At 39.7% G+C, this 24554-nt stretch overlaps 1 protein-coding gene across 20 annotated transcripts in view; it reads right to left on the bottom strand.

The window, feature by feature from the left end:
• Nucleotides 1–5162: 5162 nt before the first annotated feature.
• ZNF536 (zinc finger protein 536) overlaps nucleotides 5163–24554 on the bottom strand; it is a 350225-nt gene continuing 330833 nt past the window's right edge. For 19 of the 20 annotated variants that reach the window (XM_068693342.1, XM_068693352.1, XM_068693349.1 and 16 more), the window contains one exon: nucleotides 5169–12323. In XM_068693342.1, the coding sequence (XP_068549443.1) occupies nucleotides 12091–12323 (233 nt within the window). In that variant the 3' untranslated portion in view covers nucleotides 5169–12090. Of the gene's footprint in view, nucleotides 12324–24554 lie in introns of all 20 variants that reach the window. The other variant, XM_068693361.1, reaches the window with a different exon arrangement.

Below are 24554 nucleotides of genomic sequence, written 5' to 3'. Positions count from 1 at the left end.
GCACAGGGACACAGGGGACAGCCTTGTCCCACAGCAGCTCAGCCCCACGACGCTGCAGGCAGGGAGAACTCCGTACTCACACCTGCCAGGACAACACACTGGTAGCCTGGTGCAGGAACGTACACAGCCACCACTCTCACAGGTTTTGTTTTGTTTTGTTTTGAAAAAATAAAATTTGTAAACTTGTAATGCCAGTTTAAGCTTCTGTAGCTGAGCACAGCGGTGCTCCCATCCCACTGGCAGCCTGGCTTCTAAGAGGCTTCCCCAGGGCCACACTCCTCCCGCCACTGCGCAGGTGAGGGGCCGCATCAGCCGCTACGTGGCCTAATGCAAACTGATGGGGCAGTTTCAATCCATTTGCCACTGTACAAGTAGCACTACAGCGAAAGTCACCACCGTGATTGGAAATAGTGCGAACTGATATTGTCATAACTCATACAGGGACATTGAGTTGCGTGCTCCCCACTGCCATCACAGCCTAGCGATGGCGGAGCTGAGGCGCATGGCTCCTCCACGATCTGTCACAACTGCACACTTCAGGTCGGCACATGCCATCCCCGCTGCGAGGTATGGGAGACCACTTCAGGACAGCGGGTCTGCTCCCTTTCATTGCTGCTAAAACTTCCAGTTGCATCCACGCACCACAACTTAAAATAGGAAGGCTGAGGTATGAACATCTCCAGGAGCGCTCCAGGGAAGAAGCTCTCCCAGGTTACTCCTGCTCCAGGGGAAGTTGCCTTGTCTTCTTTTTAAGCCATTACTGGGGTAAGCACAACACATAACACTGTGGTTCTTTGGTATATAAGCATCTGTTGTTGCTTTCTGCATTATAACTTATTAGGTAGCCTTTAACTAATTACAGGTTGTAACTTTTGTGAAATTAAGCAGCAGTAAGCAGCAGTTGCAGGGCTCAAGCAGGGAAACTGTGCTTGCCACAAGCCAAGCAGAAGGCAGGGGAGGAGCACCCTCATCCCTGCAGCTCAATCCTGCACCAGGCAGAATAGGGCTCAGATCCTGCTGGTGCCTGGGGGTTTCTGCCCATCTGATGCCAGAGACACTCCCTATTGCATCCAGTCTAATCTTAAGTCACTGGAGCGACTATACATCCATCGGTTCTCCTGGGAGCTTATTAAAGAGTTCAGAAGAACTGCAACTAGGGAAGTTTGCTTTCAGTCTGTATTATCTTACTGCTTCTGGACTTTTTCAGACCGTCCCTCCTCTCTTCATTTCTGGTGTTTAGGCACTTAACAGCGTTGCAAACAAATATTTACTGCATCAATGCTCTCATCACAAAGAAACACAACTAGAAACTCTCCTAGTGCTTACCACCACAGAACACAGCCCCACAACCTCTCCCAGCCCTCATTCTTGTATAGCTGGGGCTGGGCATCGCAAACACATGGGCTGGGCTCATCCCACCACCTGGATGCAGGCATGGTGTGCTGCAGCTGTGCCCTGCATCCCCTTGCACCACCCTGTTGCTCATGTCTGAATTCCAGAATTCCTGGCATGGACCTCAGGTTTTGCCCTTAAAAAAAAAAAAAAAGAAAGAAAAAAAAAAATGTCTCAAGGGCCCCCTGCTGTGCCCTCACAACTGCCATGGCTCCCCTTGCCTTCACCACTTCCACCTTTGTCTTTGCCTTTCCTTGTCTAAGCATGGAGTATTTCTCCCTGAATAAGCAGACCTGAATTTGTGTTTCTTCAGGTTATACCTTTTATTCTTATCCATTTCATTCCTCTGTTATTTCTGTCCTCAGTGATGTTTGCAATAGCTACTAATGTACTGTCATTTGCAAATGTAATTAGTGTGTTTACTTCTTTCTTTCTTTAGCCCATTAATAAAGATGTTAAATAAAAATATGCCTTCCTCTGCTAACAACATCCTTGAAATAGGAAAATGGGATCCTAAGGTAATAAAGAACTATATTATTGGACAAGACTTTTCCTTGCATCTTTCAGCATTTGCCATGCTTGTTATGGGCAATTAAAACATAAAACAACTTTCTAGCTTCACACCCAAAATAATCTTCCTCTCTGTTCTGCATTTGCATGTGTAGGATACACATACATAGAGAAAAAGGCTAGAAGTCAGCTGGCAGCTTGTTCTAGCAGAAGTAGCAAAAGTTCCCTCTGTTCTGGATGTGGCAGATTCAAGTGTAACCATTTGTTAATCTTTTTATGTACATTATCCATATTTTCAACAAAGGACAAGAGTATAAGTACTTTTAAAACTTTACTTACTGTGATTACTGTGGCTGTGTCCTAACACAACAGCTTGTGTGTTTAGTATATGATGATAATTCAGCATATTGGCTGTATCTGCTAATGCATCCAGCATTTCCCATGACTCGCTAAGCATCCTTGTTCCTTTAATTTTGACAGGACTGGGAATGCTCAGCAGTTCGTGGCACTGCCTCGCTGTTGGGACAAAAGGATGTGCACTTCTTTTCACCTTCAAGAAAATGTGCTGAAATTAATTCATTGCTCTAGTGGATTGGTGTGAAGTGAAATAATACTGTTTTCCCTTAATTTTCTGTCTGCTGTAGAGACCACAAAGAAAAATCACATGATTACTGAAACCAAAAATGAAGGAAAAGAAGAAAGACAAGATGCACAGAGGCAAGTTTATCAAATTCATCTCATGTTTTCATCTCATGCTTAGCTATTTACCTAGAATTTAAATAATACATTTATTTAAATGAGTTCTTTTTCTCTGGGGGCCTTCTGCTATTGAGGGGTATGTGTGAAGAGAAGTTGTCTTTTTTCTTTGTAATGTATGAAGGAAGACTTAAGATCACTGGATGTACATTTGGATAACCATGAATTAATTGTAATGTAAACTTTCACAACATGTTCAGAGCATGTTGAGATTTTCTTTGATTTTGAATTGCTCCAAAATGACATCTAATTACATACTGGTGATTAACACGGTTGTTACTAAGAAATAGCAACCAAGCAAACATTACAATTCAGTATTTGAATTTACTATGGGTCGCATTTGTTGGATTTTTTGCTTTATTTTTAATGCACAGAGGAAACTTGGTGGTAAATTCAAATTCTTAGACAGGCACTGCAACTGTTTTACCTCATTTGAAAAAATTAGGGCTCACATCACCACAGGAAAGAAGGGAAAGATGATTTTGATGGCTCCTTTTCTCTTTTCTCCCCCTTTCTTCTCTCACCTTTCTCTCCACACCAGGACCAAGCTCAGTGGGGGACCTGCCCCATAAGTGTGGGTCCAGGATCCTTGCACAGGCTCAGGCAGTCTCTGGGACAGGAAGGAGGTGGGGGCTGTGCTGTGCCTGGGTCATCATGCTGTGGTCCAGCAGCACTCCTGCTTGACGTGGGGACCAGTGGGGACCACGAGCAGTACCACAGGGACCAGCTTCAAACCCCACTTCACCTGTGCAGGCCCCATCCTGAACCCCACCCACAGCCTGGAGGTTTGCCATCTGCTTAGGAAAACACACCTCTTCTTTGACCTAAAGCTCCACCCAAAGGTGACAGCCAGTCCTTTGGTACTTGTGTGATACAGCGGTTCTTCTATTTCCACCTATGTGGTCTGGAACAAATTCTTTAACCAAATAGGAAAATTAAAAACAGTAAATGGAACAATATGTGCTATATTCTGCATCATTTTTGTTTGATGAAATGAAACTGCATCCTCCTTCAGCTGCAAACAAAAGCTGGTTGATGCCTCCCTGAGCGAGACAGTGCTGGGGGTGAGGAGAGATCGATGAATAGGGTTAAAGCTAATCCCTCTGCATAGCATTTATGCTGATATCCTTGGTTTAGTGCAGTACTTCTTTGAAATACAAATTTCTGAAGCATTGGAGAAAAGCACCTATTTTCAGTGTGAGCTGAAAATGATGAATTTAAGAGGTCTAAACTTCATCTCAGAGTCAAATACTACCCCATATTAGCTCACTTTTCTGTTCCCACTGGAGTCCTATTTATTGCCCCCCAGCCTCAGTGCTTTTGATGTTAGTTGGAGCTTAGCAGTGGTTTTAACTGAAAGAAATGAAGGCCTGCTTTCCTGTGGAGACATTGCTCTCCAGCTTTGGGTTAGCTGAACAACGTTACATTTCTTTGCAGTGATGGTGTTTTGGCAATTGCTCTCACATCTTGAATCAAAGCTCTGTGTTACAGTGCTGGAGGTAGGACTGGCCAGCAAGGAACAGTAAATCATCATCTCCCAGCCCCTGACCAAGCCATGGGGGTTCTGGAGTTCCATCTAGGCAAGGCACACCTTCGTGTGCCATCATGTCCAGTGGGAGTCCACAGTACAGGGCAGCCTCTCCATAAGAGTGGGATTCCCATGCTGTCATGCATTGTGATCCTGATATATATATTGTAAGGATCAGGCATTTCCTTGCATTACTTTATGCATTGTGTTTTATGGCTTAATAGCAAATGCATGAGACTGCTCAACTGGCACTTGCTTACATGGAGATTAGTGAAATCCCTGCTGTGAACTGAAAATGAACACAGCCATGAGGTTGCAGGAAGGTGAGCAGCATTTCGACTAAAGCAAATACCACGGAGCACTGATAGCATGCCCATATCATGGCCCTGCTCCTGAGTATCGGAAGTGTTTTGCCATTACCACCATCCATGGAAGGAGCAGGCATTAATGAGTCAATATTTATAGTACTAAAGACAAGGTGGTTCTCTCATAAATTGGTATTTGAAGGCTTTAGCTCAGTGGAAGCATGGGGTGGATCAATGGCTTTGGAAGAAATGAAAAAGACTTCCAGTCTGTCAAAGCTAAATGAAAATGAAACTTTTCCTTACTGCATTTTGAGCTGGGTTCAGTTACACCAATACCACCAGTTAGGTTTGAGAGAAGAAAAAAAATGGCAATTGGTGCATGGATACATAGCTCCAAAGGGGAAATATGGAATGTTCTGGCAAAAAGCAAATACAGACTGCATTTTTTGCTGCAAACTTTTGCACAGAAAATGGTCAGTTGTCTTCATTGGGAGTAAGCAGTCCCTTACCCAATGCTGTTACCATTTTGCTGAGGTGGTAGCTTCCATGGGCAATACACTAAGGACTAGCGCAAATCAGGAGCACTAATTCTCTCGTGAAGACAGATGTCCCATAGTCAGAGATACTGTATGAGAGATTTTTAACAAAAGAGATATTTTCTCTGTTGGGATTAATAGCTCCATTTTTCTTTATTACTCCTTGTGTTTCATTCATTCATTCATCAACTTCTTTCAAACAAAACAATCCCCCCAGAATAAAATATATATAAAAATAAAATAAAATAAAAGGAAGAGCAGTGGCACAACCTAAAGAGAAATCACATATTCTGTGTTGCAATATCTCACACAACACTAAGGATGTCATCTCCACAAATTCCCTTTTCAAAGAGACATTTTCTTTTTCTGTAGCTTTATTAATATTAGTCCTGACTCACCATCGTGTTATTTCAACTTTACACTGCTGGAATTTCAGGAGGACAATGATTCATCACATCCAGTGGCTCAGATATTCAACCCCTCCATCCAAATTTATGCTCTTTGGCAACTGGCTGGTCTTCAGAAATGCTGAACACCCATTATTGACTTATTTACAGTGTTGCAAATCAGACACAGAAAAACTAAAATTGTTTGCAAAGTGTATATAGTTGTGTATATACATATACAAATATTATATATATAAATATATACATGAATTTCAGTCCTTGAAAATTAAAGGTATTTTAGTTATCTCTAAGGATCTAGCTAACACTTGTTACCTTTTTTTTTTTTAAAAAAAAAAAAGATCTGATTTACCTTTCACCTCAGCTATGAAGATGTAACTTATATCCTGCTACTGCATGTGCATGAGGCAAAGCTTGCAGTGGTTATGTCTACACAAATAACTGGTGTGTAATAAAGAGAAGAAACCCTTATTTCCAGCTTTCTTCATGTTTTGAGGACCTGTCAAGTACGAATTAATGATTGTGAGCATGGAGAATAATTTTCATTGATTTTTTTGCAATATCAGTAAGTGTATTTTAAGTGTATTTTCTCAGAAATGCCTGCTACACAACACACAGAAACCTGGTGTAAGTCATCAGAACTCATAGTCAAAGTAAATCATCAGAAAAGCATAAATAAGTAACCTCCAAAATAGATCTGTTTGTGTTTCTGATAGAAATGAAAAGATTTCTCAGTCTCTCAAATCCTGGGGGCAGGCACTCTCCTGGGTAGATGCAGTGGGAATCATATGATTTACACCAGCAGTGGAGAGCCCCTCAGCTTGACTGTACCGTGAAGTTTGCTTTCTCTGCCTGTACTCAGCATCCTTCCATGTGGCTCTGCAGAGCAGTGATATAAATTCTGGTCATAAACAAAGAGAAAAATGGACTGACAGAGAATTTGATGAACAATTTGCATCCGTACACAATTTTTTCCTCTGTTTGCACCACTGAAATGAGTAATTTTTTATCTTAAGACCTCAGTTTGTATTTCCCCTCCACTCGGCTGCTAGCAACACTGTAAAACCTTTAAAATATTAAGAAAATTGCATCTTCTACTTCTTGCTTTAAATATAGCATTCAGTCTTCATAAGTGTTACTTTGTACATTAAATGAATAACTTGCCCACCAGGTAAACTACATTTTGTTGCTTACCATGTCTGTCTTTGCACAACATGTAGTACATGGGCATGAATAACAGTGTTATATAAATAATTACATGTATGAAAGGCTGTAAAATACTGAAGATATATTTGTACTTTTACTTATGAGAACATTTTAAAAATGATTGCTTTGTTCGGCATGTGGTTTTTATGTGTTGAACAGGGTACACATAGAGAATGTTTTCCAAAGGTGGTTTTTTTTTTCCTTTCCTCCAGGTCACACTAGCGTTATAGTTAGCAAATTGATAAGGTTCCACTGTTAAGCTTTATTACTTGTGACATGAGCCTATGACACTTTATAAAAAGAAGTAATCCAGAACAATCTCTAGGTAATTAACACCTAGATAAACAAACATAAATTTCTATATTGCATTTATTTGGACTACCACTCAAATATGCGTGAACCATGCTTTTTTAATTAAAAGATAAATCTATGTGACACTTAGCCTCAAACTTAATTATTCAGCATAGTATAATAAAAAATAGAGCCCATTAAATGTGTCTTGCTCTGTATTTCTGTATTAACAGCAAAACAGTTCACTCTGGGATCATTTAAATTTTCTTCTTCCTCTTTTCCTGCAATTTCCCTGTTCACTGAGACCTTTTGGCTGAAAACAAAACAAAAACAAACAAAAAACACACTCAGCTACGCCAACAGGTGAGTAGCTGCTGAACAATTCTCAATCCTCTGCTGGATTACATTTTCAGCATTACTGTTCACCACAGTTTTACTTTCTCTCCTCCCCCCAACTTCCCCCATGGAAATGTGTTTCCCCTTTGGTGGATCATGCCAGGCAGAAATATCCAGAGATGGAAAACAAAATACTTAAGAATAATTTCACTGGGGTCATGCTTACAATACACAAAGTGAGAGTTTTACAATGTACTGTTACAAAACAGGGGAAATTTTCAATTCCTAAATTGCATTAGACAGAGAGGTTATAGTCCTTACAAAAATTTCAGCAAGAATCAGTGCCTTAAAGCCACGAGCAACTTTCTGACATTAGGTGGAAAGTCCCTTATCGAGGTACCCACCGTCGGCATTATAAAGACTGCCCATCATCTGCCTGTTAAAAATTTCCACAAACAGATTTTTGTGAGACAAATACTTTTCTCTTCTTCATAGCCTGTTTTCCATAGGCTCCCCTTAGTGATCAATGGTTTCATGGAGCAAGACCACTTGGAGGGTTCTTTTAAAGCATTTCCTGTAGGATACCACTTACTGCTTGGTGTGCAGCGGAAGTTAGGAGGTTTTATTTGGAAGCGTTTCTATAGAGGTGGTCATTGTTAATTAGTATGGCTTTCAACTTCTGAATTATTGTCTACTGAAACCATCAGAAAGCTGGAAAATCTTTGGGATCCCTCTCTCCTGCCCCCAAACCATGATTTTTCCCCAGCTCTTGAGTGTGTTGATTACTGGGAAAGACAATCATCCTGCAATGAGGAAGAGTTCAGGTCTACCATCCACACTGAATCAACATTTTTAAATACTCTAACTTTGTGCCCAGGAAGAGTGGTTTCTACCCAGAGAGGGAGTGAAAGATTTAAATTTTATAAAATATAAAAATCGCTCATTATCTTCTGGGATTTTGATTAAAATTTGGTATTTCATTCTTTGCAGATACCTTTGTTATTTACCCTGGACATCAGTGAATTTTGTATCAGCTCAAAAATTCCCCCTGTGCATGTGCCCTCTATGAATCGATGGGTAACCTCAATTCCGATCTTCAACTTACAGCCACTGAATAACTGAATTTCCATGATGTTCCTATTTGATTTTTAGCAGTTATAGACAATTTTATATCTTTTTCTAGTGGAGTATTCAAGGTACAACATAACATTATTATTGTGGTTTCATCTACTCTTAAAATTTTGCATTTTCTAAATGTATTTTCCTCCTCAGCTTTTTGTGCAAGGTTTCTTTCTCTTCCCCATATTGGCTGTAGTTTCTTAGATTTGGTGCATCATCTTTTTTTTTTTTTTTTTTTTTTTTTTTTTTTTTTTTTTTAATCATTGTTACTTTTTCTACTAAATGAAAAATCCTCTAACTTGGTGTGTTTCAATTAGGCAAACCAAACCATACACAGGAAGAATAAAGGTTCATCTAGGAATACAGGAGGGCTATCGTACTTGCAAATTCTTTGAAGCATAGGCAACTTTCTTAACATGCATCATAACAATAAACCTCACAATTTTCTAAAGCCAAATATATGATCTATACAAACAATTTTTTTTAATGTGAAAACATGACTTTATACATAATAGTGTATGATACACACTTCAAACACTTTCAAATCAAAGCTTGATAGACCCCAAGACTTTTTCTATAGTACATAATAGTAGTGTATAAAACAATTATCACTACATGCTAAAACAGATTTCCACAGTCTTTTCATTAAGCACAATATATAATATATATGTATATACTGTATATAGATTTGTTCGGATTAATAAGTGGACTGAGCACACACACCCAGCAACACACTCCAGTAACTGCCTAACAACTGTGAATTTACTGGCTTTTTTTTTTTTTTTTCAAATCTGACAAAGCTACAGAAAATAATGTTTTTGCTGTTCCTAATAAACATAAGCAAGTAGGAAAACTTTTTTTCAGAGGTAGAGGTTTTATTGCGTAAAACACTGGATAAAACTGTACTGCTTCAAAGACATTTTTATTCTAACAGCAGAAAGAAAACAGTCATTGCTGAAAAAACAACTTTTAATACTTCTATACCAGAATAAAGTTCTGTCAACTGATGTATTTTAATAATAAATAATGACCAAGAATAAACTTTAAATACAAAGTTTTCTAATTGTTACAAGCATAGCAACAAAATCCTCTACTCTATTGATCTCAGATTTCCTCCAAGATAGAAATTTTTCTTTGTGTAGGAATGTAGACAGTATTATGACCATATCACAGACTACAGAAGTTACAGAGAAAAAACTTGACATGTTTAGATATGAGAAGCATGATGATATTCAGAAACCGACAATGCATCACTGCTGCTGTCACTTGTTTGTATTACAAGTTACAAATGTTCTGGAAAAAAGGTCTATGTCAGAGGGGAGAATAGGGACAGTAGCACCCAACCAAATGGAATCAACACACACATCACAAAGAACGAGAGATGTTTCCAGTGTCACAAACAGAATTATTGCCTGTCGTACCTGAAAATGCTCAGAAGACACAAAAGAATACTGAAAGAGCTCCAAAAGTGCAAGAAATGGAATGGGGGCAGCATGGGCTTTTTTTTGTTTGTTTGTTTGATTTGTTTTGTTTTGTTTTGTTTTTTGCTAAGATACTGAAGGCGGCGCAAACACACAAAAGCAAGCGACTGACACAGTCACCAAACACAGTAGTGCAGTTAAAATCCTAAAGCTTACTACAGTCAGAAAGTTTCAATAACATTTTAATCCTTTATCTAGGATCATAGAAACAGTTGCATTAAGTTTATCAACTCGATTTAAGTAAGGCAGTGAGAACTATACTAGAAAAACAAGAAAAGCAGCTTGCTCTGTGCCAGATGGGTCCAAGTTACACAGTGACCTCATTTAAACTGAAACTTCAGTTGAATGACATCATTTCCGACAGCATATGCAAACCGTATTCCTTATTAGCCTGAGATTTTTTTCCAGTCTCAGGGTAGCGCTAAGAATTTTATTTACATTGATTGCAGTTAAGTATTTTTTGTAAACTGCTTTAGGCAGAGCTGAAGTTTTAAGGCCCTGGGGTTTTACTCTGTGCTCCCAGCCTGCAAAGAAATATTGACTTTTTTTTTTTTTTTTGAAGTCTGCATGATTTTGTTTTAGAAGAAGTTAATATTTCTCTACCTTCACAATAAACAGCACCAATTTTGCTTCTATCAAAGGAAGTACATTACAAGGCTAAAATTTTATGCCATTCAGAGATTTTCAGTATAAAACTTTAGTTATTTTTCTTACTTTTTTGTTGTTTTTAATGTATGTGGTTCATTATAGACTCTCAAAAGCTTCTTATGTGGCAAAGAACTTAATAAATTTGGAGCATCCAATCAATAAAAAAGCTAAAATCTACAAAAAATATACAAATGATTTGCTTTACAAAAACAAAACAAAAAAATCAGCTAAAACATTTTTCTTCATTAGAGACAAAGAGCAGGAAATTTGGATTCATAGTGTTGGTGAAGCTACTTTATAAGAGCTTGCTCCAGAAGAAACTTCTGCGCTATGTCTTTAACACTTATATAAAAACTAACACATGAAAATTAACTGTGGCTAGGGAATCCTTCATTTAAGTATAAAAACAGGAATTTAAAGGAAATTTAATAGAAAACAACATGAAAAGAATAGAAAAAGAAAAAGTACGAACCCTCTATGTAATAAAAATCTGTTTCTCACCAGCACCTTCTACAGATAAGGCTGACTAGTTTCACTAAACAACATTTCTATATGTTGTACTTTTACTTTTATAGCAACTTACTTCTTCATCAACAAGGAAAAAAAAAAAGTATAAAAGCATTTCCCTCAATACTGCAAGATGATTAAAAAAAATGGAATTACACTTCAAATCTGCAGTCACACGTTGGTATGCAGATATTTTTTAACCATTGATTCATTTGGCTGTGTGTATATATATATATATATATATATATAAAGAAAAAGAAAAAGAAAAAGAAAAAAGAAAAATGGGAAAACATAATATCGCAATACTTGTCAGTACAGGTCAGTACTGACCCTAGCTTGTGGGCCATCTAGGGTTTCTCCTGTACTGCAGTTGCAACACCACTCAAATTGATTTTCTCTGCAATGACAGCTCCAGTCAGACTGGCACCATGGCAGTCTACCAACACATCTCATTACTATGCTAGGCAAATGACAGCAGCTGGTGTCATATTATAAAGGTGTTTTCAACAATGAAAACACACAGCCCCTCAATCTTCAAGGCAACACTAAATCGTTTAGACACTATCATTTTTTTCTGTTAAGAGCATTGTTTTTGGACAAAGACCACTTCAAAGTTTGAAATTGCCCTATTATTTTTTTTTTAATAACTAACGGCCCCCTAGCATTTTTAGATCACTTTATTATCCCACCTACATTGTTTGGAAGTACTTGTTGCCAGGTAACAGTTTAGCAGCCATTTTCAAGGGCTGGAGATTTATTTTGCATGTGTAATATATATACTTAAACACACACACACACAGAGGGATCGTGTGTGTGTGTGCGAATGAAGATATATATTTAATGGGTATATGACTGTATTTGAGCACATGTGTGTAAATATATACATATGCGTGTGTGCATACGTATCCATATATATATACTTAAATGTTGGGAGCATCCTGTACATGTCTGGAAGCTGGCACACAATTCTTCTGCCCACAGTGCAGCCAGCCACCTCAGGCCCAGTACACAGCCAGAGCCCCGCACAGCATGAGGGCCTGGCCAGGTGCGCTACTCCTGGGCCTGGCAGCCCTACTCCTGGGCCTGGCCACCGTCCTCAGCCTGCTCGGCCGAGCTCCCCACCCGGCCTGCAGCCTCCTCTAGGCTCCCTGGGGCTTCCGAGTCTGCCCGGGAGCGCTTGAACCTGCGGTCTGGGTACTGGCTGTTGTCGAAAGGCATGCGATGGACGCAGAGCACGTGGGTCTTCAGGTTCCCCTTCTGAGAGGCACTGTAGGGGCAGTATCGGCACTGGAAGGGCCGGTGACCTGCACAAAGGAAAAAAGGCTGGTTAGTTTTTCTCTGTTTACAGTAAATGTTCTGGTGAAACACGCCACAGCTGAAAGCTCTCCTGCTGAAGGAAGTCGCTGTGTGACTTCAGCAAGAATAAGAAATTTGTGCTGCTTGTGATTTGCTGGTTTCAAGAAACTGCATTTTTAAAAGCCTCTGCTTCAGGTTTTTGGGAAAAGTGCAGCTATTTTGTCTCCCTCCTCACACCCAGCTGTAAATCCATCAGCCCATGATCCAAACTAAACTCTTGTAAATATGGTGCAATCATGTACTAGACTGCCTTCTAGACTTGTTAATTATCTTTTTTATTGAAGTGCAGTTCAGGGATGACAATGTACAGACCCTTCATCTAATAACCATACTTTGTCTTTGGGTGAGTTTCTGAGTCAAGAACTGTATGTTTTATTTTAACCACAGAGATTATTTTTTAATGGAAAGAAATAATGGATTGAGATAACCGATGCCTCAAACCTGCAAATATTTACTCCAGTGAGATTACTCCTGTGAGTAAAGAAACACAAGCAGAGACGTGTTTGCGGGGTTGGGGCACAAGGTTATCACCAGCTCCAAAATAAATGTCCAAACCAGATTAAAAAAGAAATGTTAATTCACAGAATTTGATAGATGCACTTCTTGTGTGTGAAATAGCAACTGTCTGCAAAATGAAGGCATGAATGAAAGATATCACTTTTAGTAACTCTATCAATATGCTCTCCCATATTTTTCAGATTATTGTGACTTTGAATCTTCATGCTGTATCTGGTTTTGGAGGTTATGTTTCAGCAATCACATTTCAACCTATGCTGGGAAGTTGTTGATGTGTTTTACTGGAACTTTATGAGCTTTGTCTTTCAAATTAACTTAAACCAGGACCATCTGAGGTCAAATGCACTTAGCTTGCTTTAATTTGCTCAAATAAATGAATAAATAAATGTGCCAGACTGTCTACATAAAGCCAGAATAAGTGAAAAACAATACCCTATCTCCACATTTGAAGAGCACATTTTCCTCTGCTGTTGTGTTACTACCCAGCGGGCACAAACCAGATGCTGGCATAGCAGAAGAGGACTACACTCCCCACTACATGGGAAGGGGTTGGGACCAATTTTAGGTGGTAATGTAATGGAAAAGCAAATGGATACTGGTTATGCACTGGTCCAATGCTGCTTGTACAGGAGTAGGAATGTTCCCACAGCACTCACGGCCTGGGAGTTAGCCTTGGCTGGGTTTAGCCTTGCACTGCTGGTGGCACACAAGCATGAGCATCTCGGGCAGAGGAAATTCACCTGAACCAGCAGTGCTTTGGGTTGCGCAAATAATCTGCTATTTTTACTGTAACAACAAAAATACCAGGCTGAGTTCCCCCAAACATTCTGCCCACTACTCAGAGTAAAGAAGCATCAAGTCCAGTACACAGTTACCCAAAACCAGTGCTTGATGACTACAGGCAAGTTTCCTTCAACAAGGATGAAAAAGTCCTTCCATCCTTTGCTTTTACAATTTAAAGATTGCCAAAAGGGTGGCCAACCCTCAAGGCCTCTAATATGCACATTTATGCATGAATTTGGGGACAGAGATTGGGTTGATCTCATTCTCTCCTGAGGTAAATAAAGACATTTCCATCAAGAACTTCATAAGGAAAAAGCAATGAAATCTACAAGCTGCTAATCTTTACAAAGTTAAATTTCAGTGGAAAATTTCATAGCAATAGCAATGGAAAAAAGAACTACATAGAAAAAGTTACAGAAAATGGTTTGGGCTTTTATAGAAAAAAAAAAATCAACTGAAAGATATGAGGAAATAGTCAAACAAGAGACTGAAGATGTCCCTAGTGCCTCTTAGGATCAGTCCTAAAATCAATACAGGACCACAAATATGCTTGAAAAAATTAGAATATATTAGTTTTGAAAACTGGAAGACCTCTCAAAACTGTCTGGATGTGAAGAAGGTCCAGAGAAAATCAGATCTTGTTTCAGAAAATCTAGAAATACTTGAAAACTCAGGAAAAAAACAACAACAACAACAACAACAAAAGTAATAAAATCATTATATCTCCTTCTTTGATTGTAAGAGATAGAAACAGTCGCCAGAATTCACAGCTGAGTTCTGGATTCTTTCTTTTCTTCTTTTTTTTCCCTCCAGGGTAATACCTCTGACCAGAGGGAAATAAGTGGCTGTTGCATATTCCGCTCAGGGAGGTGCTGAAACACTGTGAACACACACTGTGCTGAAACAACAGATGAAGCACTGGGTAAAGGAGAAGGAAACTTGCTCTGTGAAGAACTGAAGTGGTTTTTCTCTTTCTGCAAAAGATAAAGACCTGCCACTGTCACAATCACTAGCATGATTGTATCCACACCACACTACCAGCTCCCTTCCAGTATTCCCTGTGGTTCGTTTGACCATCCAATGACTGCCCTTTGCTAAGAACGGAAGATGCGCTGCTGAGATGTGACTAATGGTACAACTTGCCCTCGAGTCTTATTTACTCCATTCTTACCAATGCTATGGAAAAAGACAAAGACTATCCTGCCCTTCTGGACCTTGTATGCTGCTACAGCCAACAGCTGGATGTGCCCAGGACATAACATCTGGTAACTGCTTCCACCAGCAGCACGCAGGGAGCACGGACACAAAGTTCTGGGCTCGTGGAGCAAGCAGGAATGATGTGCCCAACATCCAACTCCTAAAATGCATCAGGCACCGTGAATCATGGAAAAAATTGGTCAGTTCTAGCTAGAATGTGTACTGCTAGCCAACAGCTTAAGATCTCACCAGACAGCGCTTAACTCTTTGCCCATAAGCAGCTACCATTAAATGATCAATTTGTGCCTGGACCACCCCCCCACAAATTTTAAACAAGGAATCCACAGAGCACGGATAGCACTAACAGCCTCATATGTGCCAGATAGAAGCAAACACTTTCTGCCCACCACCAAACCAAGTTCAAGCCTGTGTAACTCCATACAGAGAATGTCATTTATTAATTCAACCAACTTTACTAAATCAGACAATATAAAATGCACCTAGAAGGATTCAGTTCAGCGTTGCCTCCCCCACAACTTACTTTTTCAGGCCATCAAAATTTCACATCACTGCCTTGTGAAAAGTAAGTACACAATAAGTTAATCTGTACTGTCACTATGCAGTACAACTGTGGTAAAGAGCACATTCATTTTTAATCTAGTATGAATAATATATAAATATGTATACAGAGTGAGGGTCATAGGAAAGCAAGTGGTACATTGTTTACAGCAGAAGTAGTACAAAAACTAGAGATTATTTTCACTTGCAAAGATGACAATATCTGCAATTTGTTTGTAACTAAGGGGTGAAGGATAATGCCCATTTCTCTTAGGTAGCCCATCCATTAACTATAGCTCAAAAACTTGTTGTGGGCAGCAGGCTCTTAAAATAACCCTTCCTAGATAACTTGGCAATAAATTTATAACGTTTTATCTAGCAGTGGTTGGTAGGTTCTTTCTTAGCATGCTATAGTTCATATATATTTTACCCAGTATATATCTTTCAATAAAATTATAAGAAAGCCCTTAAAAAAAAATCTTCTTGATAGTTCAGGAGGTAACATGCAATGCATTGCATCTGTCGTGAAGAGAATTAGGTTAAAGGTGGGCCAACAAAGAGAACAAATTATGGTACGTCTTTCTCAGATCAAAAATCAAAAAGGATAGGGGACAGCATAATGTTTGCAGCTGAAATAATCCCATGTTACAGAGTAACATGCTACGAAGTATGCAACTAAGTGTGTGAAGGGACTTCTTAATCCTCTTGACCGAAGCTGAGATACTAAGAATATTGAATTTGCACAAAATAATATTAATAAAATAGTTAAAATGACAACAATGGTAGCTGGACTCCAAGAACTGTAACAGTTTTAGGTGGGGCAGACTGCCTCAGAAGGGGTGATTACCTTCAGCACCTGCTGAACCAGTCCTCTGAAAGCGATCCAAACCTTTTAGGATCAGGCCCAGAAAGGTCAGCAGTGCTGAGATGGTTTGGGCTGTCCCTAATTTTAACTGTACCCTGAAGAGAGCAAGGAGCCTGGTGTGGACATACTTTCTGGGCAGAACAGAGAACCTTGCTCTGGAACCAGTATATAGAAAAATCCCCCAGTGTTTGAAACTAGTCCATCTTTTAAAAATATATATGCTGCTTTGTTAATTTAGACTTTGAGAAGAAAAGTTTGTTTTCTTTCTTTCAAGTCTGTGATCTGATACGTTGCTTTGTGACACATCACGTCAGCCTGCATCTGTCACATCACGTTAGGTTTCATAACATGGCATGACTGATGTAGTGCAACACAGTGCTTCAATCGAATGGAGGCAGAAATGAAGGTTTTGAGAAAATCATGGATCTTAAAGTCTGTTTTTTATGACCATTTAAAGGAAAATGCACTTAAAGCCGGGCCCTGGGATTTAAACAAAGCTGCTACCCATTACTGAGTTGTTAGGGATTCAAATATTTGCCAAACCTATTTTGTTTTGTCTTATCTTTAAAACTCAAACTGTACTGTTGAAAAACAAAAAACTCAATATCAACATAGTGTCATTGGGCTACTTACTGTAATCCAAATTGCTAATAGTTCCTAATTTATTAACTTTGATATGGATCCATTATTTAAGATTAGCACAATGGAATACACAAACGATGGAGAGAGAAAAAGCGATACATGCTAAAGTCTTTTTCATTAAAAAAAAAAAAAAAATCATTTACGTGGTCAAGCTGCATTAGTTCTCCACTTCTAAAAATCTTTGATCAGCATCCAAATTCTATAAAAAATTCTGCAAAGAAACATCGTATTTTCGTGGTATTACAGGCACATATGTAGGGGTTTGCACTAAAACATAAAAATGGGCATTGGACTAGTCACATGAATAAGATCAGGAATTTATTCCAGATTGTTAAAAGTGTACTAATCACAGCAAAATCATGGCTTTCTCCCAAAGCAGCAAGAAAATGGTAATTTGAAAGAAAAATGCCAATAATACATCACACACAAGCCGTCTGTTGTCCCCACTACACCACTTTTTATTATATTGCATATCTGTACATATATTCACACAGATACACACATACAGACACACAATTCAATGCATTAATTTAGGGAAAAAGCAGAAGAGCAATAAAATGATGAATAGAAAACAAATGCTATGCAATGTACTATAAATTACAATTAAGTCCCCAAAATACTGTGTTTCTTAGATATGACATTTGTTCCCTTAAAAGCAAAAATGCCTATGATTATCTGACAATGTTTTTCCTTAGATGGCCAATGGCTATAGCATTTACTGGAATACAACACGGCAAACTCATTTCAGATTTCTTTGCTTAGTTTAAGAATATCCTTGCAGTGAAAATCAGAAACAACAGCCATTAGCTCTTTAAAGCAAATAAATGACTCCCTCACTGAGAAATACTTGAAAAGCCCCAAAGGTCTGACTTTCTTTGAGACAGATCTCTTCAGTTCATATGTTGGATGCTGGAGGTTTGTAGCAATCCCAAACAACCAGGACTGCTGTGGGCTATGGCCAGGCACTCTTGGCAGGATTGGCTGCAGTGCAATAGGATGGATGGCACTGAGATGCCCTGTCCCAAAAAGTCACTGGTGAAGGGGTCCTTGTAACCACACATCAGCTCCACTCCAAGGTCAACAAGCTGCACGCAAACCTGCATTGAGCCCAACCGCCACAAAAAGAGCTACTTTAAATATTTTTTCCTATGTAAATTTGTGTCTGAGGCACAATCACCTTTAAACAGAAGAACTGCATGTTGCCACAGAAATAGTAACTAGCAAACACGGCCACATGCTTTCCACAAAACAAGTCCAAAAGACTTTGAGCCACTCCAGAGCCTTTGTAAGCACTGCCATTTTAAAGTAACGCTATCATAGCATAATAACGAGCATTTGCAAAGGGAGAACTATTTTCATTTAAATCTTGGCTAGTGAGATTTCCTTTTTTTAACATATAAATTTTCATAAATACATTTACTATCCACAGCTAACATCCCAAACCCTGTCTGAATTACCCAGGAGAGCAGAATGGCTCTAAAGCAGCTATTCTGATCTGGAGCCTAAGAGTATGGATGGGAAAATGCCGAATAGATATATTTGTCCAATAGACAATAATGGCTCTGAGAGCCATTCCATTTTATTGGTCTCAAAATATGCATTTTATGAAACTCCCAAAATACCAGACAGATTAAGGTATGTCCAATCAGGTTCATATATGTAATAAAAGTTTTTATAAAACAATTCAAAAGTATTTACACACAGGTCCAGGACCAACCAACATGGTCTTCTGGGAAAATTACAATATTCTGTGAAGTTTATATGTTTATTGGATTACAAAAAAAGGAAATTAGATTTTTAAAACCCTCTATTTTAAGTTGACCAGGAAAAGCTGTACAAACTAAAAGCATTTTCTAAGGCTTTTTGGATGATTTACTGTAGAAGTATATATAGAGAAGCATAAATATCTGCATTTTAGGAAGGCCTAGGAACATTTTCAGCTGCCAAAGGTAAGGCTTTGGGTTGTGTGTTTGCTGCAGGACACCTAAAGCAGCCCACTTACCACCATCCATTCAAGTAGGGTCCATCATTAATCACAGCTTCAATCCTACATATAGTCCTAAAAATAACTGGAAGAAATGTTTGTTATCAGAGGCACCAGACTTGAACTCATCCTATATCACCTCAACACTTAACAGAGAAACCTGGTTACCTAAGTTCCCCCTAGGGAATACAGAGCAAACGCTTCTGGGACAGCTCAGGTCTGAAAGCATGAACTGCCACCTGGAGTAACCTTTTTCTCTCTGCACATTACAGGAAAGACCTTAACTAGGAAAAGATAATTTGGGTTTAAGATCATGGCAAAATACAGCCACCAGCTTCATCCTAAATAAAAGTATTGAGTATTTTTGGAAAGAAATGCCCTAAAACTAGTAGGATTCATCCACCTGTGAAGTCCATCATAGCAGGCTGGTGATCCAGCAGGAGTCTCCTGTAGGGAGCAGTGAGGTGCATGGCACAGTCCACAGGTCACCCCATAGCTCAAAGCCACCACATTGCCCTCTGCACTTGTGTGCTGCTAGGGAGGAACAAGCAGAGAGCGGCACCCTCGGTCCCCCAGGTGACTGCAGTGCCAGGGTGGTAAAGGACTGAACCATCACTGGCTGCAGAAGAGCTGGAGCATAGAAGACCTCATCTGTAAATAAATTATTTCCAAGAATCTTACTTAAAACAAACAAACAAGCCAACCCCTCCATTCATTGAAGCAAATTAGACTCTCAGATACCTATGTGGCTTTTTTGAAATATGATCAAAGGTGGGTTCTGTTATTGATTTAGTATATTATACAGAACTTATACAGAATAGCTATTTCAACTTACCAATAAGCATATCGAAGTGTTTAATGATGACAGGGAAAAGCAAAAGTTGATGCTCAACTCTGTCTTTAGAATGTATTAAAAGATTGAGTTAATTTTACACGTGACCCCAAAATCACAAATTGCATTTAAAGTAACAGTCCAATTCCTGTCTGAATAGATTACACTCACTAATTGTCACAACCTGTTTTTTGTTTTTATTATTATTTTTTAAACCAAAAGAGGGCGGAGAAAAACACAAAAACTTGATATGCAAACCAGCCGAAGGTAGATGGGTATGGCACAGAGGCTAATGACCACATGGACACTTGTAACAAAGAGTAACATGTAGAAACTCTCCTTCACATGCATACTTTAAACTTATTAAACAAGTTGGTCATAAAATTATGGAAAACATCACTAATTTAACACTAATGCCTTGTTATGTAAAGCATGGAAATTATTTCTATTTGGACATAAAGTGAGGAACTTGCTGGCCCTCTGCAGTACACTAAATACAAGGCAATTACAAAAGAGCTTAAGTCACCGAGAATATAATGCAGACTTGCAATTCTGAGGAAAACAAACATTTTACATTTCTTGAAAAGTTGAAAAAAATGCAGGCTTGTTCAGCTCCAGACACTAAACAGAAACTTTTCTTCTTTTGCAGGGGAGTAAGATTTTCACACAGCAACTTTTGATGTAGAAGGGAAAGGGATATTTCTTGGGGAGGGGGTGGGGGAAGGAGGGGAAGGATCACTACCAGACAAAAGGCTCTTAAACAAATATGGAGCATTACATGAACCTTGTAAAGCCAAAATTCCCATGAAAAACAGCTTCAGACTTTGCTCTCTACAGACTCGCCCATGTTGAGTAGGTGGCCGTGCCCAGCAGCACCAGCCTGGTTCTGGCCGTGACAACATGAGTTACGAGCCTGGTGTCTCAGCACGCTCCAAACAAGGTTAGTGGGAACGTTGTCATTGATTGAGCTTGAAATGTCAGACTATCATTGTCCTATGCTTTGGTAAATTTAATTATATTTAATTTTTCATATTTATTTACTTTGTTTTACACACATAAGTGGAGAACAGAGCTCTTATCAAGGGCACTCGGTACCTGTTGTATAGAGTATGCTGCAATGAATTCTGACTGAATTTATAATGGCAATGGTTACAATTCAGAAACTCTTCAGTTGCAATCAGCTTCCTAACCCGAAACTCGTAACATTTGGCCCAAACCACAAGCATTAGCCTGCAGTTCTGGCAGCATCTACCTTATGTTTCCCCTGAGCCCAGAGGCAAGGCCATGCAGCTGAGGAAAAGGAGCACCTGAGCCTGGGAGCAAGCAGCTTGCATCTTCCAATGGCCTTCCTCCTCCTCACCTCCCATCCCATGCAAGCAGCAGGTTGCTCTTTAAGAAACCCTGAGCTCTTCTCTTTATCAAAATTACATCTTCAGTGTCCCACCTTTTCTTTACTTACATATTTCAATTAATTGCTGTCTATTCACTCCTTTACATGTTTTAATCATGTTAATAACAGCACGTTCACATTCTAACCCCTTGAGCAAAATATCTTGGTTTTCCTACTAGGTCATTCACAAGTTTTCTGTCTGATATTCTATCATAATGTTTAATTGTCTCAGTAAGTATTTATTATTTCAGGAATCATTTAGGACTTCTAGTATGAAGCTCTATTTTGATTTAATGTAGCTATGATATAAATGCTGTACTGGTGGCACTGGGATTTTCATGCAGCTCAGAGTTGCTAATAGGAAAGGCCTTGCCAGTGATTATAGTTTGCTACCAAATAGCCTTTATTCTGCCTAGCAATTCATAAATGCAATAGCATTTTCTTTTTAACTCTGGGCAACTGTCTTGAGCTTATTTTATCGGTGGAATGAAATTTAAAAAAAATCCCAGACTCAGCTTTCTAAAATTTTCCTGCCCACATTTCAACATGTCATGCCCTCAGCTAGCTTGGATCAGGGCACTGCACAGTCGGCCCCATGTGAATGGCTGCCCCCAAATGTACAGAAAGGCAAAAACCAGGAACCCTCCAGTAGTCCCATGTCCCACCAGTCACCTAAACCGGAGGACACAGAGCAAGGCACGTGCTATTAAGTTTGCTGAAGGGGGACATGAAGATAGAATGATTGCTTTCTGCAGGTATAATGCCATGTAGGATGAGCACATTCTCCTTTAATTGCAGCTGTTATGTAACTTGGGTAATTTAGGTGGTATTTTGTGACATTATAGCTTGTCACAAAACTCATGACTCTCTACCTATGACATGTTAGTAAAGAGATTGAAGTAATACAGAACACTTTAAGTAAATAAATACCCAGTTCTCTAATAGCTAATCCTTCAAGTTGCCCCAAGTGGCTCACGGCCCCACTCCCCATTCTGCTGAACTGCCCCCAGGACCCACTTGTGGGGTTTTGTCTGCCTGGCCTGAGGCACGCCTGACAGACAGACAGGTTGTACCTTGCCAGGTGCGCCTCATATGCAGGCGAACAAGTGGAACACGTGCACTCGCACAAATAACATTTATTTTAATCATACCCCGTTCAATGAATCAGGAGCTCAAACAGCAAAAATTAACTCTGCAAAGGATAAATTGAGCATTAACTTTTCTGGACCTCTCCCTCTGCAAAATACTGTTGAGGTTGTCACAGAAAAAGCGTCTTTTTTATTAAGTCACAAAGGAAATGTTTTCTCCCCTTCTCCTTTTCTTTTCTATAAAAGGCTTTCTAAAATGAAAGGTGTCAGACTTTGCTTTTTCTTCTTGGCATGATACAGAATGTATGGCTGAGGAATGACAGATGTCTGCAACCAGCTGCAATGAAGCATGCTAAAGTTTCAGTCTAATCCACTTATTTCACTGCAGTCACGTAAACCAAAACAAATGGGCAGTGCCTTACATTATAAAAACACAGCAGCATTACTTTGTTGCATAATGTAGCTGATACGCCATCTTTTTATCATTTTTCCTACTGCAGAAAGAATTCACCTCTTTATTAAAAACAGCCCCTGAAAGTTCTCCCATTCTGCTCTCCTCTATTTTTTTCTTTTAGTGTCACAGCAGTCTTGCGATGCCCCATGCATTACTCAATACACTGCTATTAGAAGAGTACTGTAATATTTTTCTAGGGAAGACTGCTTTTGCTTTTAAAAAAGACAATCTTATTCAAAAGCCACGAGGTCTGATTCTGTTCTCACATCCTCTTCATGACCCTGCAATTTTAACACATCCAAGCGGGTCTGACCAAGGTCAGGACTGGACCTGCCACCACACTTGCACGTACGGCAGCAGAACAAGCTTGTTGCACTCCTGCCCTCGATGGATTAAAAAAAAAAAAAAAGAAATCCCCCTTCTGCCTTTTAGTGATCACACCGGACTGCTGGCAGGTAGGCAGCCAACAACCTGGATCTACTGAGGTCACCTCATTCAGGAAACAAGGCGCTCTCCATCAGGAGGGAGGCGTGGGGAGCCCCCCATCCGTGCAAGGCCCTGTGGAGCAGCAAGCAGTAAGTGAACATGGCACTGCTTCCTGCAGAGGGAGACCCTGCCTCTCCCCACCGTGTAATGCGGCAACCTTTTGAACCCTCCCTCCTTTAATTCTTGTAAGGAAAGAGAAAGGGTAAGGAGGCATGTGGTTCTCCCCCTGCCAGCAGTTTTAACAGCTGTGAAGCACTCTTTCAGCGCAATCCATAAAAAAAGATGTGTTGGATTTCGCCTATGGCAGAATGGCGTACAATTTCTGGCCCTTCAGGCTAAAACAATAAATGCAAAGAGGAAAATTTGAGATTTCCCCCCTTAAACTTCCCACAACAAGCTCAGCAAAACCACATGACTTGTCTTGTACAATCTCCCTGGTGTTTTCAGTGCTACTTTGGCAGGAAATCAGAATTACTGTTATATAAATTCCATCTGATGCCAGAGCTACCATCTGTGAGTAAAACTGCTTCACCTACGTCTGCCGGCAAAGCCACTCTCCCAGAGACAAGGGAGAAGGGAAAAAAAATTTGATTAATTTGCAGAATGCTTGTGATTTGCTCATATATTATTATAACTGCTCATCAGCACATGACAAATTCCCAGCACTCTGCACAGGAACCCGTTCAGTTTCAGCAGTTTTTTGCGTCGGCACCTGACAGACTGCAGAGCCACTAATGACTTTCAGATGCTTACAAACAGTAATTCTATCTTCAGAATAAAAAGAAAAATCCGTAGGAAGAAAAGAACGGAGTTAGTCTATTCCATTTCCTTCCTGTATATCAACATGATTTAACTCTTCGGGGCAGCCACGGTTCCAAGATCACAACACGGCTGCTACTTGCCTGTAGGAGACAAAGACTGCCAGTCCCGGGGGGCAAGGTGAAAGCAAAAGCCGGTCTCCAAAGGCTCTCGCTGCGCCAGCTCCGCCAAGAGCAAGATACAAAGCAGGTACTCCGGGAAAAGGCACACCTACACCGCTATCAAGCCCAGGCTCTCCTCAAGGCTTCTGAATTCTATATATATTTTCCTATTTTAATACTTCTGATAACCTTTTGCATTGTCAGGGAACGCATCGGCTTCTTAACTGCAGTTGAAATGTTCCCCCCCTCCCTCCTTCCCCCCTCCCCCTTTAAAACTATGATTATGCTTTCTGAAGCACTGTCTGTGTGCTTGATTGCCTGTTTTAGATTAGAGATTTTAGCAAGGAAACAAAGACTTCAGAGTGCACATCAGTCCTGCATATGAGAAACCACAGAAGGAATAAGCAATAAAATGTGATGCACCATCTGTCCACAAACAATAACCTGGATGTTCTGAAGGCTTA

Source organism: Anas acuta, chromosome 10 (genome assembly GCF_963932015.1).
Source record: "Anas acuta chromosome 10, bAnaAcu1.1, whole genome shotgun sequence".
Taxonomy (NCBI): Eukaryota; Metazoa; Chordata; class Aves; order Anseriformes; family Anatidae; genus Anas; species Anas acuta.
Note: the sequence above shows the minus strand (reverse complement) of the source record. Positions and strands in the feature narration are given on the sequence as shown.